Raw genomic sequence first — 18696 nt, 5'->3', positions numbered from 1 at the left:
ATGTTGAGGATGAAGAGACTATATTATCCCGAGTGCGCTGCACCACAAGTTCGATGAGAAGTTGATCTATTTCGGGGATGGGTGGGAGATGGTGTGCACTCACTGCATACAAGAACAGCAACCTGAGTGGGTGTAGGAGAAATGGGGACGATGGGCACGTAGCTGGGTATGATAAGGGGATTGGAGGGCTTTTCCAGCATGAGCATGTCGGGGCAATCTGCCCGTGCTAGGAACTAGTGAGCCAGTCTCCGCTTGGAACCAAAACCTCGACAGTTCCACTACCAGATGGTGAGGCTAGTGCATGGTCTCGCCATCACTGAAGGTGTCGTTTGCCTTGGAGAAATTAGAGGAGGTGTGGAGCTGGGCCTTCCTTTTAGGCCATGCAGCAGCACAAGCTGTCGCTTGGCGAGCCTCTTGATCATTAAATCGCTCATGAATTTGGGGAGCGAAAGTCTAAATGGCTAGTGAGGTTGGAGAATGCACTGGTGAAGGCCTGGGTGGCCGTCTGCACCGAGCCTTGAATTGTGGCCTCCTCCTCCCTCCGAGTTTGGGAGGACTAGGGTTCGCTCGGCTGGGGTTGCTGTGGTCAGAGAGGTAGCGGGAGTTGCAGCCCGCTTCTTGGCCAATGGTTCGCGAGTAGGGAGAGGTGCAGTGGAAGAGTGGAGGTAGGAACAGCCTGGGCCACTGGCGCTGGGGCAGCGGTTCGGGCCTGCTGATGGGCATGCAGCTGGGCCTGGAGGTGGCTGCTGGTGGTTTGGAGGGAGGCGAGCTGTGTGCGTACACACAGCAGCTCTTCATAGGGGATGTTGGTGGAGTTCCGAGAGGCTATGCCTGCCCTGCTCACCTCAATAGTGCAGCGGCCAGTGGGTGGTCTCTGGACGACTGGAGGTGGTGGTGGCATGGTTCAGAACCAGGAGCGGGTCCGGGCCTTGGGCTTGTTAGGGTTAGACGGCTGTTTCTGTGCGGCAGGCTGCAGAACCAGGAAGGACTCCGGGGTGAGCCGCAGGGCCTGGGGCTTGCGGATCATAGAGCGGCTGTGCGGTGTTTGGGTGGAGCCTGACATGGTGGCGGGAGGCTAGCTGGCGTGTGCCTTGGCGGCTGGCTTGGCACTCCGATACCTCTTTTAAGGCGAAAGCCTTTTATGGCTCATACTCGCGATGTCCGTCCGTGCGATGAAATCGTGCCAACTGTGACCTCTCCCCCGCGCAGCGGCGCAACCTTCTCCCCTCCTCATCAACCGGCGCGCCGGAGGGGGCGCAGCTGCTCATAGCAACCGTGACGTCACATTGTAACGGTAGAACTAGCGCGCGCGCGTCGGCAGTGGTAGCTGTACAGCCGCTCCGTCGCCAGAAGTCTCGTTGCAGTCGTGTGTGAGAGACGCACGGTTCTGAAGCGGCCCAGTGATTCTGCGCCAAGCGGTTCGGGGAAGCGGCAGCGGACGGCAGATTCTCCCGACACCAAGCGCCGCGGAAGCACAAGGAGCGAATGCGCGTGCGACGATCCATGTACGGTGGGTTGGTTTCGCCAAGCACACTTTAGAATTTCCAAACTGTCTCTCAGTAATTTTTTTGACGAGGCATGGTGTGCAGAAGTGCGCCTCTCACGTTCTGTCCACCGTCAGGTGTGTTTTCCGCACATCTTAAATTGTGGCGTGTGGGATTGGGGCAGAAACGCGGCGCTTAAGCCTTAGGCCGTCGGCGTTCGTTTTGTTCATTGGCGTTATGTTTTAGACGCCCATTTAGACTCCGATGATTTTAAGGAAAGGAAATGTGCATAACTGGCTCCCTGTCCTGAATCGCGCTTTGAGGTACGGGGTGGGGAGGGGGTGAGAGAGAGATGTGGGCTGCATGCCTTACCGCTGACAACGTTGTGGCAGGTGCGCGGCAGCGCAGCTGCGTTCATTGGGTGAGCAGACTCTTGCGATCAACTATTAACTGCCACCTGCCAGGGTAGCCGGTTGGACGCGACGCCTATCCAGTGTCCGGAACGCGTTACAGACGCCAAACCGCGTATCCAGGTTCAGCATGTAGTTAACCGCAGCTAATTTTTAAGGCGAAAGCTTTTAATGCCTCATACTGTCGTTAGCAGCCGTGTCGGCAGCCGTATCGACAGCCGCGTATCGGCACATGTGTCCGCGTTTTGACGGGTGCGTGTCCATCGAGATATACGAGACAGTTACTGTGTAATTTACCCTCCTTTAATACGATTTTCAATTTCTTCATTACGGCCCCTCGTTCTCTTTCTTCTTTCACTCCCACTTCCTCCCTTCATGTACGGTGCGGTTCGGGTGTCCACCGAGATGACAGAGCAATTCCCTTCCCTCAAAAAGCGTCGCATTCAAAGGGCAAGGCATCCCGCCGAACGGGTGGTGACGTTCCCCCCTTCCTGTAGGGTGCGGTTCTGGTGTCCACCGAGATGACAAAGAATTACTGCGCCATTTCCTTTCCTCAAAAAGCATTGCGTTCAAAGGGCAAGGCATCGCGCCGAATGGGTGGTGGCGTTCCGTGAACTGCCTGGCAGCGCTACAACACGCTGTCGTCTTCCACTCCTAAAGGCGAAGCTTAAGCGTCATTAATTAGCAGTTAGTATTTAGTCAATCAAAAATTAGTCACTAATTAGTAATTTGTCATCGCTTTGTCATCAATTATATGTGACGTCATCCAGTGGTGACGTCACCAGTGTCACATAGGGAAAGTGGTGCTGAAAACGATTTCGCCTTTACGCACTTTAGACAGTCAAAGTGTCCCTGAATTTTTTTTTTCTACACGGTTCACATTGAGTGACATTGCTGTTCTGGGATTAATACTCGACGTTGCTTCAGAGTTTACGATCAGACGGATAATTTTTCATTGCAAGACGGAAAGTTTATGCATATTTGCATTAGTTGTTGCCCAGACCAGGTTACAGTAACATATGTGAAAGAAAAATAGAGCGTAATGTATTTAAAGTTTGGCGCTTATGGGAAAGAATGTGTGGCATCGTGAGGTTGCACCGGCGACAGCAGAGAGCTTTTATGTGGGATATATGAGCATCCCATTTAAAATGTGGGAAGAAAAGAATACACCAAGACTCTATTTGCTGGTTTTGAAAAATGAGTGAATGTAGTGGATGAACTACTTTATTCTTAGCACGGAAGATAACACCTTTAGATTTAATTGGGTTAACCTTGATTTGATTTACAGTGGTCCATGCTGATAGTTTTTTGAGGATATGGTTGCATGCTGCGATTAGTTGGCTGGTATTACTCTCAGAAATTAGTAAGGTACATACTATCGTCAGCATGCATAGATCACAAATTGAACTGAGGAGTCGATCATTTTCAATATCGTTTAGGTAAATATTAAATAAAAGGGGACCCAAAATACTTCCTTGTTGTACGCCACTTGTTATTGCAAGTGAGATGACCTTTGGTCGTTTATGCATACACACTGATTCCTATTCTCCAAGTTGGAGTGTAGAAAAGCCAAACCTGTCCCATGAATTTCATACGATGAAAGTTTATCAATGAGAATATTCTGATCAATGCAGTCGAACGCTTTGCTGAAATCGATAAAACTTGGGCTGTCAATAAATTATCATCAGTATTTTCCAAAATTGTTTGTTTCAGGGCTAGCAATGCAGCCTCAGTGGACTGACCCTTCTTAAAACTATACTGTGAATCTGTTAAAATACCTTTTTTATCATAAAATATTGTAATATGACAAAAAATTAGCTTTTCTAATTCCTTGCAAAATACTGGAAATACGGAAATTAGCCGGTAATTGGATGCAAGTGTGTGATCATCGCCTTTATATTGTATAGATACCCGTGCACATTTCATAGCAGTTGGAAATATACCTGACTCATGTACCAGGTTAAAGATATAAACAAGGGCAGACATTAGCAATTTTGATGCATATTTAACAGGTTTAATTTGAATATTGTCAGTATCCAGGGATCTACTATTATTTAGACCCTGAATGTGCTACATATTTCGTTCTCATCTGTAGGAGCAAGAAATAAGCTTTCAACACAATTATAAGCTAGGGCAACTGCATCTGGTGGAGTACTAGTCAGTGTTGCAATGTTTACAAAGGACGTACTGGTTCATGTGTTCAGCCAGGTCGCGATCTTTCAGTTCGCAGCCACACATAGTAATTTTTCATAGCGGTGTGATCAGATAAAAAAATGATAAAGACGATTTTTCTTTCTGATCAATCCTAAATGTTCCCGGTATATCCACAGTTTTCTCGTTTTCCTTGACACCTTGAGTGGCATCAACAGAAAATCTATTGCATATGTGTTCACAAAGATTTTAATAAATTCATCGTAAGCATCATTCATCTTCATTTTGCTGAGGACTCAAGGCCAATCATAAGTAATCACGTCAATTGTTCGAACATTTCAAAAGTATTCTGAGTGATGGATTGAACTATAATGATCTCCTTGTGTTCTCTTGTTTCTGTACTATTACTATGAAAGGGCATAACAGAAATGAAAGTACCAGAGCTATGAACCCTGGTATTAATATTTGTCAAAATGAAATTTAGTGCTGATTGCGTATTGACAATAACTCTTGTATGTATTTTGATTAGGTTTAGAAAACAAGAAGATTGCAACACAGTGTTAAATTTTCGAGTAGTGTTGGTGTAATCAAGTATATTTATTCCGAGGAGCACAATTAATCTTCCCAGTATTAGAAATATATTCGCAAAGGCCGGTCCAACAAAGGCACGAGCAAAACCATTTATTTACAATATTGGGCTGATTTCATGTGGTAGTTGGGATGTTAAAATCGCCACTGCGGACAAGGTGGAAATTGTTGCTGCGCACATATCCCAGCAATATCTATAAAACTGAATGACAAATTTTTGTTTATGGTTAATGGGGGTTTAACGCCCCAAAGCTACTCAGGCTATGAGGGACGCCGTAGTGAAGGCCTCCGGAAAATTTGACCACCTGGGCTTCTTTGACTTGCCATGACATTGTACAGTACATGGGCCTCTATAATTTCGCCTTCATCGAAATTCGACCGTCGTGGCTGGTATCGAATTCGCGTCTTCTGGGTAAGCAGCTGAGCACCATAATCATTGAGCCACAGCGGCAGATAATGAAAGGTTTTATATTGCCTCCTGGTGAACAATATACAACAAATATGGTTTCTTTTTCGCATTGTAAGGCGGTTACCTCAAAATGAGATGTTACTTTGCTAAAGTCAGGTGCGATTTCACAGTCCTTTCTCGCCATGACACGAACTGCAACACCACCACCTCGTCTGTCAGTACGATTTAAAAAGAAATTGTTATAACCTTGTAATTTTAACATTTGGCAACTATCAAGATACCACATTTCCAATAACATCACAATACTAAATTTAAAGCTAAGGTCATCCAGAAATGAAGTAAGAATGGTCTCCTTTCCATTCACAGACCGTGCATTGATATAAGGAACAAATTTTCAAGATTTTGCAGGAGTTTCAACATCTTTAGGGCAAATTAATTCTTGATATTTCATAACAGAATCTATAGAACGCATAGTGCACTAGTTAGTCTGCGTAATCAAATAAACAAGCCCTATACTGACGACAAAAATATTTTTTTGAGATCAATTTCTTGCTCTATCAACACGGCTGAGCTGCCTTCTATCTGTTTGCTTTGCATAGATTTTGCCACTGTATGACCAGACTGATTTCCATTTGTGTTCGTGCTTTTTTTTACAGCCATCGCAAGCAGTTTCTTGAGAGCAGGACAAAGATGTTCATCCGCAAAAACAGGGGCTTGGTTGTCAAGACCTGGATCATCATTTGTTAGGCGTGCTTTCTTGGTCTTCTTCAGGACAGCGTCCCACTTCATGCATGTCTTGGAACTGCAATGCAATGTTTTCTGCCTTATCAATTTTTAACTTTGGCACCTGATGGAAGGCTTCAATGTCACTTTTCGCTATCAGTTCTTCAGCAGTGCTGCCAAGGTGTGGTCATGTGTGCGCTTTTTTAGATGAGGTTAAAGAAAAAAAAAGGACGTAAATTTTAAGTGATGAAAGCATGGAGTGGGTTTATTACACAAGTAGATATTGTATATGTGCATAATTGCCACTTGGTGCAATGGAGCAGTTCTTATTTATACACTGCATCACAGTTGTGTGCCAGTGAGTGGCATTCAGTTTTTTGGGGCGTCTTCAATAGCTATGCACTGCCCACATAGGAAAGTGTGATGAAAGGAATTCTCTCAAATGTTGAAGCAGCTTAAAAACATAATGTTGCACGCTGCTTCCTCCTTGTCAATTACTGCAAGTGGATGGTTCCAGTTGCGAGCTATGGCCATATCAGCCATCGATGCTTCCGCTGCAGCATCCGTAGCCTTTGTGTAAATATCCGCCAGTTTCAGTCCCCATATGACTGCAGAGCAGTGTCTTTGCATGCAAAGAACTGCTTCTCTGTCCCTCATACCATCTGTGTGCATCAAAGTAACTAGAGCTCTGACGCAAGTCCATGTAGAGTCTCATGTCACTGCTTGTGTTTTTTTTATTTCATTTAAACTACCAGGTGTGCTCTCTTCACACTTTTGCTTTCTGGTGTCATGGTGTGTGTTTTGTGTTTGCATGTGTGAGTTGCCTTTGCCTTAGTTTACTTCTTGTCTGTTTATGATGAACTCTGAATGGCTCATGTGCTCGTATGAAAGGGGATTTGCTTTGGAAAACATCTCTGCATGAGCAGCAGCAGTAGCTTTCATTGTATTGCAGTCAGATATTACTAGAGTGAATTTCAACTCCCGTGAAAATAAACCCATAGCTTATGTGCATTTTATTGCATTCGCAGATAGAAAACATTCTTGTAGTCTTGCTTATTGTAGTCATCAGAAAGAACTGAATTTCATACTGTCAGTTACAATTCTGGCACTGCATGAGTGATATCTGTTGCTATGAGCATGTAGTTTGCACTGTGATGCCTTTCTTTGCACGTTTAGGTCTAAGCAAGTAGTCGCAGTGTGCTACAGAATGTGCAGAAGTGTTAATGATTTGCATTTAGTTTTACTTCTATTGTTCCTGTCATGTAACACTGCAGCTTGTTGTTGATGGTCATCATCATGAATTTCTGGAATGCCTGGACAACTGGTGGCACTTGTTTTCTCTTTGATTGTTTACTCTCTATGTTTAATTTTTTACATCTGTAACGAACACTTAATGCATGGTTTGCAGGATCCCAGTGATTTTATACAACACAATGCAAGTTGCAATTTTTTCTCCTTCTTCACATTTTGTTTTTCAAGGTTTATATCAGAAGAAGGAGGAGGCGTTGAGTGATAGCGCCAGAGGGGAGGGAAGAAACATTTGCCGGTCCTTACAAAAAAGTTGCGCGGTGCTTCCTACACCCCTCATTAGGCACCCTCGCCAGACAGCAAGTCTATGAAGCTATCGCTTCAGATACTAACGGTTTTTTTAAGTGTGCTCGATATTGCACATGACAACTTTGCTTGATGCTGGAGCAGTGCACTCCTTCATTCTAGTCAATGCTCTTTGAATTCTCTATGCAGTGTGTTTGTTGTCAAAACTGTAAATTAGTCCACATTAGTTCTTCAGAAATTATCCTTTTCCTGTGTACTTGCCACCTTCCTCTTGTGAACCCATTTGTGATGTGACTGCATGTGCAAAATGATCCATGGCTTTCAATGTATTCACACTTTCCCTTACCTTAGTTTGTGGTCTTGAGTTGTTACATGAAAGCATCCTGAAAAAGTTTGGGTTGTGAATCAGTCCATGCTCATTTCTTAAGTTTGGTTCCGAGTACTTTGTCTACTGGAGTGTTGGCATAAAGTCGGGTGCCTTTAAATTTGTGGCACCACTCTTTATCTCAGCTTGATCTCCAAGTTCGCTAGCTTGTTGCAGGAGTATGTTATAATAACCGGTGAGGCAAGAGCTCCCATGCTTGACTAACGGAATCATAAGGCTTGGTTGCCTAATGTTGTGGGCATACGCGTAACTTGCACACTGGAAGGTACACTATCTGCCTTAGCGGGATACTTGCTTGTACCAACTACGGAAATCATCAGGGTGGACAAGCAGGCAAGCATAGCTGTACCATTGCAGCGTCTGAAGCAGTGTTTTTACAGCAGGGGCTTCTAACACACGCACTTTTGCATCCACTCTGGCAACTATTTGTAACAATCTGGCCACTCCAGTGACAGCTGTACACAACTCAACGACCTGGTTCACAGGCATACATGTGGAAATCCAGTTAAAGCCAATTTTAGCACTCGCTGTGAGACCTAAGTACAAGAATACTGGACAGACAAACCCATTCAACCATTAAGCGTATGCAAGTGCAAAGCAAAAAACAAGTGAGCAAAGACATGAAACACCACTGTGCAGTCTTGTATTGTACTGAAAGAAATTTTCGTCTGAGAGGGGGTACAGTTTGGGTTCCATGACGGATTGGTCAAGAAAGTATGTGCCAATGAACTCAGAAACTTTTCTTTTTTACCATCAGCAGTCTCTGCTTTTTGGAAATCTGCAGTACAACCAAGCTTTGTCGACAGAAAACCTATGAGAAGAGCCATTTATTCTAATGTGCTACTGAAGCAAGTTCGCAAAGCGCTTTTCCTCATGCCAAACAAATGCATAATCAAATAGTATGTGTTCCCTGCTGCTGCTCTTCAAGCAGCAATTGTTAGTTGCTTCCAGTTGGCCTAACTATAATCTACCTTTCAAAGTCACACAGGGTCCTGAAATGACAGTTCTTGAACACACAGTGTACATGTGCTTTTGCTGTTAGCACTGGGCCTTTTTTTAATTTTGGCTATTTTTCTCGCTTTTACTTTGCAGACATCTGAACCAACACCGTCTGGAGATTTAGTATGGGCTACCAGTGGAAGGATTTCTCCAAAAAATATTCCAACGTTCATGGACCCAATGGATTGACTTTCAGAGTTTCGTGAATAGTGCATTAAGTGATGTAAATAGTAGCGTCTGTGAAGTGGAATGCCTCTAAATGTATTTTGTTGCATCAAGAACTCATCCAGATGAGCCGGATGTGGAGGATGTGTGTTGTGAAATATTCCTAGTGAGACATTGTATCTGAGCATAGAGAAACTGCATGCCAAAGAAACGTTTGGATTATTTGCTGAAGTCTCTGGTAAAAAAAAAATGTGCTGGTGCAGAGGTAGTTCTTCTGCACCTGTGCATTTTGTGTGCCATCTGTCGCCTTACTTTATTCCTTCAGTGCCTCTGGTATTCATAATTGCCTTCTTTTGTTTGTCCCTTGTGGTTCTGGTAATATACAGTTGTATTTGTGGACTTTTTTATGAAAATTGAGCTTCTATTTTATAATTATATATATCTTTATAATTTTGCTATGAATTTTGCTCCTCAAAATCATCAATGCTAGCAATGAGTTAGTGACTTGAATTATTGACTCTCAGTGAATTGTTGACTTTCTTCAGTGATTTAATGTGGAGTTTTGTGTGCTCAGAAGTCGCATAGTCTGCCTAGGAATTTCTTCAGCATGAGCGCTTCTTTTACCAGTAATTAATCTATCACCAGTTTTTCACTTGGAAGTATGCTTGTTGAAGGTATATCTTTCATCATTAAAAACTAGCACATTTTAGTCAGATGGCCAGCAGACAAGAACGCCAGTGAAAATTGACTTCTACAAGCTAGATTGGCAAATTTTCTTTGGCTTATTGCATTGGGTTGAGCAAAGCATTGGGGCTCCACGTGACATGGGTGTTGATTGCAGTGATGTAACTGAGGCTCATTCGTTGCCGCAGCCTGACCAGAATACTTTTTATGACAACCATGCATGGTTTCATGTCAGAGTCCCTAATGCAGTTTTTAAATCTGCTTGACCAACTAACTGCTCTACGCGGTTGGTGGTAGTGAACAAGCACCGCTTAGCTTGCAGACGGCAAGGTGGTTGTGCTTCCTGGTCTGCAGAGGCATGCAGGCAAGTGGAAAAATTTGTCAAATCACTTAACTGCGCAGCTCAGCCAACATTTCCACCGTCTCATTGTGCCCCTGGCTTCCGTACTTAGATAAATTTTGAACTTGGACTGAATGTAACTCGAACTCAACAGCCAGCTTTGCATACCAAGAATATTGATCTTTTTCAGTTGAAGCCGAATTCCAAAAACTAATTTCAACATACTTTTATTGGTTTCTTTCGGTTTAAACCACAAGGACCAACTCCTATTTATAGCACATCGCCACTGGTTTTATTAGATAGACATTCTTAGCCTGTGCGTATATACAAGGTCATTGTTGTCATGAGATCATTAATGAGGTGAGTGAAATAGTGAAAGTACACAGCTGTTAACTTGATTCTAAGCTGGCTTGGCTTGGTGCATCTATTTCTCTTTATAATCAAACATTAGCGCCTCGGCAAGGGAACATCACTGTAGAAAACTTTGTTTTAATGCTGAGTTCATTTTAGCATCAAGCTTTTGACTCAAATGTTGCCTATATTTGTATGACAGTTGTTTATGGTTGCTTTCTGCATTCAATTTCTTGTGGCCTTAGTGCCATGTGAGCAGCGACATGTGAGGTGCTGTGGTTGACTGCAAACGCTCTGGACAATGCAGGTTTGGCCTCCACGCATCAGAGCCGTGAGCCATCTCCTGGAGAATATGCACGTGTGAAGAGGTCTCCTTCACCCCATGGTGTAGACACTCCTCGTACTGACATGGAAAATCGCCAGAGTAAACACAGAGCCAACCAGCTACGCCAGTGCAACCACTGTAAGAAGACCTTTGTGAGGAAATGGAGCCTGGATCAACACCTTCGCATTCACACCAATGAGCGTCCATATCAGTGCGACATCTGTGGCAGCAGATTTAAGTGGGCAGGACAATTGAGTAAACACCATCGAATCCACACCGGAGAGCGTCCTTTCCGCTGTGAGCACTGTGGCAACAGATTTAAACTTAGGCACCACTTGGTTAAACATGTTCGCACCCACACAGGAGAGAGGCCGTACCAATGCCAGCTGTGCCCCATGACCTTTAAACAAAAGGAACACCTCGCGAGTCATGTGCGATCCCACAAGGGCGAGAAACCGTTTCAGTGTCGCTTCTGCACAAAGGCGTTTGCTAAGAAGCGCAGTTTGGAACTCCATGAAGAGAGAGAGCACTCTTCAGTTACTGGAGTTCCATAATGTTCTACTGCCGTTTCATATAGTTAACTATGACAACCATTCCTAGCTTATCTACAAATATGCTTATGCTGGCAATGTAACTGCTATGTTGACAAAATTCATTTGTGAAATATGCATTCACCTGCCGTCACTACAGATTGGTACAGTGTTGCTCTTTAGATGGTGTTCCTTCAGGTGAAGCATGTGTGCATTAAGCCCCCAAACAGGCAATTTGTGTTTAAATCATCGAAGGCCCGCATATCCTCTCTTTTCGATTCCAACAATACTTCCAGATTCATGGTTGCTCTAAAGGGACACTGACGACAGATTAAAGGCTGCGATGTTCAAATGGCAACGAAGCTACTTACTCTCAAAACAGTTTTATGTATTAGGAAAGATGAAAGAGAGAATTGCAGGTAGTGGCTGTCTTTACAAGCACAGAGTGATGAAGTCAAGGCGCTTTTTGGTGCACGAATTCCTGATGGTAGACTACACCGCCATTCACTTCTATAAACCAATTTTCACAGCAATAAATGCATCTTATGCAGCTTGAAAAACATGAATACAGTGGCAAATTTCATAGATTTAGGTTTTCCTAAACAATAGAATAGTTTCCCTTGATGGTTTTTAATCTGACATGAAGCAGGTAGTATTCTAACCTTCGTGATTTACGGGCAAGACACGTCTTTTCAAGTGTGTAGGTGTCTCAAGTGGTGAAGTACTTCCTCCATTCAACTTTATTAAGCTGTTGTCTCCCAAACACTCAGCTTTCATCTTCACTTAATCATTCTTTTGCTAGCGCATGCTCTTGCCTTTCCCTAACATGAGTGCTGCGAAAAGAAAAGGCTACCTGTTTATCTGACAGTTATGCATCGTATGTAAATTTTTTTGGCATTGGTTTGCTAATTCGTGCATTAAAGTCATTACAGCTACATTGGCTTGATTCAATGAAATGCAGCTCCTGTCACTTTGTACAGGGTGTTTCACCTAAGACTTTACATGCTTTTTAAAAATAGGCTTTTTGACCTAGAAGAGCACATTTTTGGGCATACCATCATCAGAAAACAGCTAGGACATGCTAACGAGTAGGCTGGTTACCTAATATTGAATAGTTAACTTTTAACTATTACCATCAGGTTCCTTAATTACTAAGAGGCATGTATCCCACAGGAAGTAGTATCCATGTCAGTTTTTAAAATTTCGAAAAAGCAGTTACCCTCGCTGCTGTTGCCCCATCAAATTTTGGCTGTTTTGACAAGTTAAGTTCTCTGGAGAGGTTGCTTTACCTGCAAACTTTTGAGGTGTGCATGTATTTTGGCAAGATTCAGCCAAAATTTGTTGGGCTACAGCAGCGAGGGTAACTGCGTTTTCAAAATTCTAAAAACTGATACGGATATTAAATTTAGTGGGCTACACGACTCTTCATAATCATGTGCCTGACAATAGATGAAAAGTTAACTATTCAATATTAACAAGTCTGCTAGTTCTTGCACATCTTAGCTGTTTTCTTATGTACTACATCGCTCACCAAGCTATGCCAAAAAAAGCGCTCTTCTAGCTCAAAAAGCATATTTCTAAAAATTATGTAAAGTCTTAAGTGAAACACTGTATATTCATGTTGGTCTAACCGCATCAGTGAGAGGTGTGAAAAGAGACAGTGTAATGCATAGCTTGAAGAAGTGTGGTGAGATTTTGTATGCTGGCTTTAAGAGTGGACTTTTGACAGTTGTAAGGAAAAATGAAAAGGATTTCACTGCGCCGGGCTGTGCATAACTATTTATTCAACAAGTGCCTCTGTTTTGAATCTCTGTGTGTCAGGTGTCACTGTTGCAAAGTGTGACGTCGACATTTTCAGTGTTTTGTGTAGTTCAGCTGACGGTTTTTTATTATCTTCAAGAAAGTGGTCGCGGAGTTTCATTTTATTGTAGCCTTTTTGGGACGTCCCATACTAATAACAGTTTAACTGAAACGAGCCTCCCCTCATTTGTATCATGTTTCTGTGCAAATGCAAAATATGCCATACTGACAAGAGGTAACTGAATTGTGGTCACTGAGATAAGCACTGCTCGCATTGATTGCAATGTATGCAAATTCAGATGTAAAAACCAAGTAGCATGTATGGAGAAAATGTTACTAAAATGTAGAGGGAAGTTCAGTGTTGTGTTGTTATCTTGCATTTTCTGTGTCTCTTTTTGCGTGACATTGCATAGTTCGCGAGTGTTTCTTTTAGGTTTTGGAGCCAGAAAGTTCTGTGCTGTGCCCATTTGCTATATTTTTTATTTTCATTGGAATCCCAAAGCTTTGTGTTTCTTTCAAAGATAACATTTCTCTACCAAGTGTCGCATTGTGCACATCATAAGCGAATTAGAGATTCAGCAATAGGTGTTTCATGTCATATGATTACTTGGGCTACTGCCTTTAGGGTGAACTTCGAGGCGTTATAAAAATTTTTCATTATTAGGAGTTTCCCCTTGGAGGGATCTGAGCTGGTCAGTTATCTCCAAAAATTAAAACGTTATGCAGAAACTATTAATAAAATCACCTTGGAGTCTGGTGGTGATTCCAGAGAGGTGACCCATTATATTGAGCATTACCAAAAAGTATAAGTAAATAGAGTTGAGTAAGAGAAGTTCATGTAATCTTGCTTGTTATTGGTCAAGTTTTTTTGTTCTTTTTTCCCTGTCTCTATTTCTTTTCTCCCATGGTGAATTCTTGTATGCCTCTCTGCTTTTTTTTTTTTGCTTTCCGAATAGCTTCAAGGCTGCCAAGGGTTCTTGTGTGCGTGCCCAGGTGGAGCTTGGTTTCATTGCATTTGTCAATTCTTTGTTTGGTTCCACTTGTGTTTGTCATTTGCTTTTTGAGTGTCTATGGGAGATGTGATTGATGCTGAAGTGTGATATAAAGGGCATTAGAGTTTACTATTCATTCACTGCCTTTCTTGTCAGTTTCTTGTGAAATTTTTAGACTTTATGTCTCTGTGTGGAGCACAATCTGCTCCAGCCTTGTGCAGTTGCTTGCAAGCTTTAAGTGCTTTTTAGAGGTGTAGCTTTACTGGGGCTTCTTGTGGTTTTCAGGGTGATGTTGTCGTGAAATAACCAAAACCTCCTTCATTCACCCATTGACAAGGAGAGTGTTGTACAGGTGTTCTCGATATATACCTAGGGACCCTCATTTCGACCCTCAAAAGAAAGCACCCGTGAATTCAGTTGAAGCTGTCACTCTGAATCTATAGAAGCTAATACAGTAGTTATTACAATTGCAATTCCTGAACATGCAAAGGACGTCCTGTTGCTTTTGGTATTGGGGCTTTCTTTCACTTAGCCTCTTTTTATGTTGCATTCATTTGAACCAACATCATCGAGGCAGTTAGCACAAGCTGCAAAAGGAAGAATCTCGCAAAACATCTTGCGAGCAGTTATGGACCCGATGGATTTACTTTCATAGCTGTTGAAATAGTGCACCATGTGATGTATTTTTTTTAGTATTTTTGAACAAAGCGGGGTGCATCAGACCCTATTTGGTTACGTTAAAAGCTAGTTCAGTTGAGTGAGACATGGAGAATGTGTGTTGTCAATTATACCATCAGTGACGTTGTGTTCTAGCATAAAGAAATGATATGCTAAGGAAAACTTGTCATTATTAGGGGAAGTCTGTCAAGAAAGAGGTATTCTGTTGCCTTGGCAGACTTTTTGTGTATGTGCATTTTCTACACCATCTGTGACTTTACTTTATATGCTTCAGTTCCTTCCGTTTTCATAAATGCCTTGCCTAGTTTGTGAATTCCTATTCTGTTACCATGCACGTGAATTTGTCGACTTCAACTGTGAAACGTCTGCTCTTATGTTTTACTTATACCTATGTACGTAATGTTCTCATGAAACGACAGCAAAGTCGTCAGTTTTAGCTTTTCTTTTTGTGGTGTCAGGTGTTGAAGAAGAAATTTACATGTGCATTGTTTTAACTGATTTCAACTGATGCTCATAGTTTCCACATGTGTTGATAGCAAATATACTGTGTGATCTTATTGTGGTTCTGGTTTGAATAACCATTGTTCATTTGCTATGTGCATGTAGTCTATTCTCTGGTTTGTGCAAACTAGGAAATTAAAATTTGAACTAAATATGCGAAAAGCTGAGCATTGGCTTGCGAGGAATCCACTCTTGCTAGCAGATTCTTGCGAATGACATTGCTTTGAAGATTTACATCCGATGACCAGGACTGTGGACTCGGAAGGGCCCTGTTGTTGTGAAGGCCCTTCAAGATGCATAGCTTTTAATTCCAAGAGTGCTTGACTTGTTGTGATCATTTTTCTTTATAACTGAACATTGGCACGATTGCAAGAAAAATTTGTCGTTAAAAAATTTTGCTTAAAGGTAATGTTTCTTTTAACATAAACCTGTAATGCATGTGTTGCATATGTTTATACGACTTCTGTGGCCATATAGGCTGTTATCTGTTGTCAAATGGCACTCTCGTTGAGTGGAAATGCTCTGTTCTTCACGACGCAGGTCTTGTTGCTGTGCATCACACCCACGAGCCACCTCCTGGAGAAAGTTCACTTGTGGGAAGACTTCCTGCGCCCCACTGTGTAGCAACTCCTTGTATTGAGATGGAAAATCACCAGGGTGAACCCACAGCCAACCAGCTACACCAGTGCAGCCACTGTACGAAAACTTTTACACGAAAAAGCAACCTGGTTGTTCACCTCCGCATCCACACCGGAGAGCGTCGTTACCAGTGTGACCACTGTGGCAGGAGATTTTCATACAGTGGCCACTTACGTAAACACGTCCGCACCCACACGGGGGAGAGGCCATACAACTGCCGTCTGTGCCCCATGTCCTTTACACAAGGTCATCACCTCACAAGGCATATGCGATCCCATAAGGGCGAGAAACCATTTCAGTGTCGCTTCTGCACAAAGGCATTCACTGCGAAGTGTTCATTGAGAAGCCATGAAATGAGAGAGCACTTTTCAGATACTCCAGTTCCATAATGTCATGGTGCCTTGTGATAATGCTAGCTATAACAAACATTTCTAGCTAACCTACTTAAGTGCATATGTTTGCATATGATTTGCTTTTTGTATGTGATGTCTAGTCAAAGCTCATGTGTGATATAAAGACTTTTTTTTTTTGATGACTTTCCTGTCTGGTCCTGCTGAAATGTTTACACCTCATGTGTTTGTGTGCAGTGCAATCTGCTTCACCCTCATGTAGCCGCTTGCAAGCTTTGTCCCTGCAGGGGCATCTGCAACATGCACATGTTGGTGAGTTGTGCCACCGCGGGCTCCTGAGCATCCATAGGGACATGCCCGCAGGGTGATGATGGTGAGAAGTGCGTCACCACAGACCCGAGCACCCACGTTTAGCCGTGCGTGGCAGTGCTGTGTCCGGGGAAAGGGGATCCTTGTGGTTGAGCCTATGACAAGTGTTTATACATTCAAGGCCCCTCATAGAAGGCAACACTCCGCTTTGACCCCAGCTTTCCATAGATGGCACCTCTGTCCTGACCTGGCAGGGAAAGATCGGCAGTTCCCTTTCTTGTCCTCCCCTATGTCCTTCACTTTCCTATCTTCTTTCTCACCACTGTCCTGTCTTCTCATTTCTCGGTTTTTCATTTTTCAGGGGTAGCTAGGGTTAAACTTGCGTGTTGTAGCTATCCCCAGTTGCCCCTTATTAAGACGGAAGCCTTTAATGCCTCATTGTTGTGAGCAGGAGTTGTTGACAGAAATGTCACGCTTTTCAGTCGGTCGAAATGGTCGTGACGTCACAGTGCACGAATTTCAAACAGCGCCAATTGCACTTTGGCTAAAAACCAAGCAACGGTTAACTAAACTCAGTCCCACTTTCTTGGAGCATCACTATATGATCCCTTTAATTGGTTGCATTGCAACCAATTAAAGGGATCATATAGTGATGCTCCAAGAAAGTTGGACTGAGTTTAGTTAATTGTTTAATTAACCAATTAGCATAATTAACCTTTCTAGTCAGACCAGATAAATAAATAAAACCGAGTAGAAAATTCACCAAGTTGAGGAATCGAACCAGGGTCTCCGGAATGCGAGACGAGCACACTAACCACTCCGCCATGCCAGCTCGATGGTTTGGAATGAGCAAAGGTGTGTCTAATGAATACGGTGTCTTCGTTCATTCCCATCTTCCTCCATTCTCGTTACAGCGAGGTTCAGGTGTCCACCGAGATATGCGAGACAGCTACATTTCTTTATCTTCAAAAACCAATTTACCGACGAGCAAGGCGTAGAGCCGAACGGGTGATGACGTTCTGTGGACTCCCTGGCAGTGTTGCAAGACGCTGTCGCATTCCACTCTTAGAGGCGAAGCTTAACATCTTAACCACACATCAGTGACACAAGCAGCAACACCGCACTTAAGGCTTTCGCCTCACCACACTTTAGGTCAACAAAGTGCCCCCCTGAATTTTTTTGGTTATAGCCAAGAAGCACAGCTGGTGAGGGCAAGTTCCTGCCCCGTCCCCTTCCCTTGCTGGCCTCCCTAGTGGGTGGCTGCTGCCGTGGCTGAGTAGAAAACTGTTTTGGCTACTTTCCTTTTTGCAACCAATGCACTCTGAAACGAGGGCGCACCGAAGTGACTGCAAATTTTAAAAAATAAAATGCAAAAAACTTTCCATAATCTCACGTGGTCCATAGCGAGCATGCAGACATAACCACATGACTGGTGTCATCCTCTCATGTAACAAGAAACTTAACTGAAAGCATCTGACAAGGCTACAAAATTCAGGGGGGCACTTTGTTGACCTAAAGTGCGGTGAGGCGAAAGCCTTAAGCGCGGTGTTGCTGCTTGTGTCACTGAAGTGTGGTTAAGATGTTAAGCTTCGAGTGGAACGCAGCAACGTCTTGCAACGCTGCCAGGGAGTCCACAGAACGCCATCGCCCTTTAAACTCCACGCTTTGCTCGTTGGTAATTTGGTTTTTGAGGATTATCTATCTCAAATACCTCGGTGGACACCTGAACCTCGCCGTAATGGGAAGGGAGGAAGATGGGAGTGAAAGAAGACACTGTATTCACTACACGCACCTTTGTTCATTCCAAACCAGCGAGCTGGCATGGCGGAGTGGTTAGCGTGCTCGTTTCGCACTCCGGAGACCCTGGTTCGATTCCCCAACTCGACCAATTTCCTACTCGGATTTATTTATCTGGTCTGACTATAACGGTTAATTAGGCTAATTGGTTAAGCAAGCAATTAACTAAACTCAGTCCTACGCACTTGGAGCATCACTATACCATCCCTTTAATTTGTTGCATGGTTACTAGCCAAAGTACAAATGGCCCTGTTGGAAATTCGCGCACTGTGACGTCATGACCATTTCGACCAATTGAAAAGCGTGACATTTCTGTCGACAAGTCCTGCTTACAACGATAAGGCATTAAAGGCTTCCGCCTTAAAATCAAGAAACTAGCAAATCGCAACTGCCTGTTGGAAGTCCTTTACAGTCATCAATAGGAGAAGTTGTCAGGAGTGACAGGTTCTGAGAAATACCAGTGACAATAAACCCGCACTGTTCATTGAATACTCAAGTACCTAACAAAAGAAGAACTCCTAGACGGACTTCA

General features: G+C 43.3%; 1 protein-coding gene across 1 annotated transcript; it reads left to right on the top strand.

Moving 5' to 3' along the window:
- Window positions 1-9529: 9529 nt before the first annotated feature.
- On the top strand, window positions 9530-12156 carry LOC149331517 (uncharacterized). Its single transcript, XM_089557356.1, has 2 exons — window positions 9530-9542; window positions 10503-12156. The coding sequence occupies exons 1-2, from the start codon at window positions 9530-9532 to the stop codon at window positions 11120-11122; spliced, it is 633 nt and encodes a 210-aa protein (XP_089413482.1). The 3' UTR covers window positions 11123-12156.
- Window positions 12157-18696: the final 6540 nt, after the last annotated feature.

The sequence above is a fragment of the Amblyomma mixtum genome, chromosome 8 (assembly GCF_055824585.1).
Source record: "Amblyomma mixtum isolate Tamu chromosome 8, ASM5582458v1, whole genome shotgun sequence".
NCBI classification, from domain to species: Eukaryota; Metazoa; Arthropoda; class Arachnida; order Ixodida; family Ixodidae; genus Amblyomma; species Amblyomma mixtum.
The sequence above is the reverse complement of the archived record's forward strand: the minus strand, read 5'-3'. Positions and strand labels throughout refer to the sequence as shown.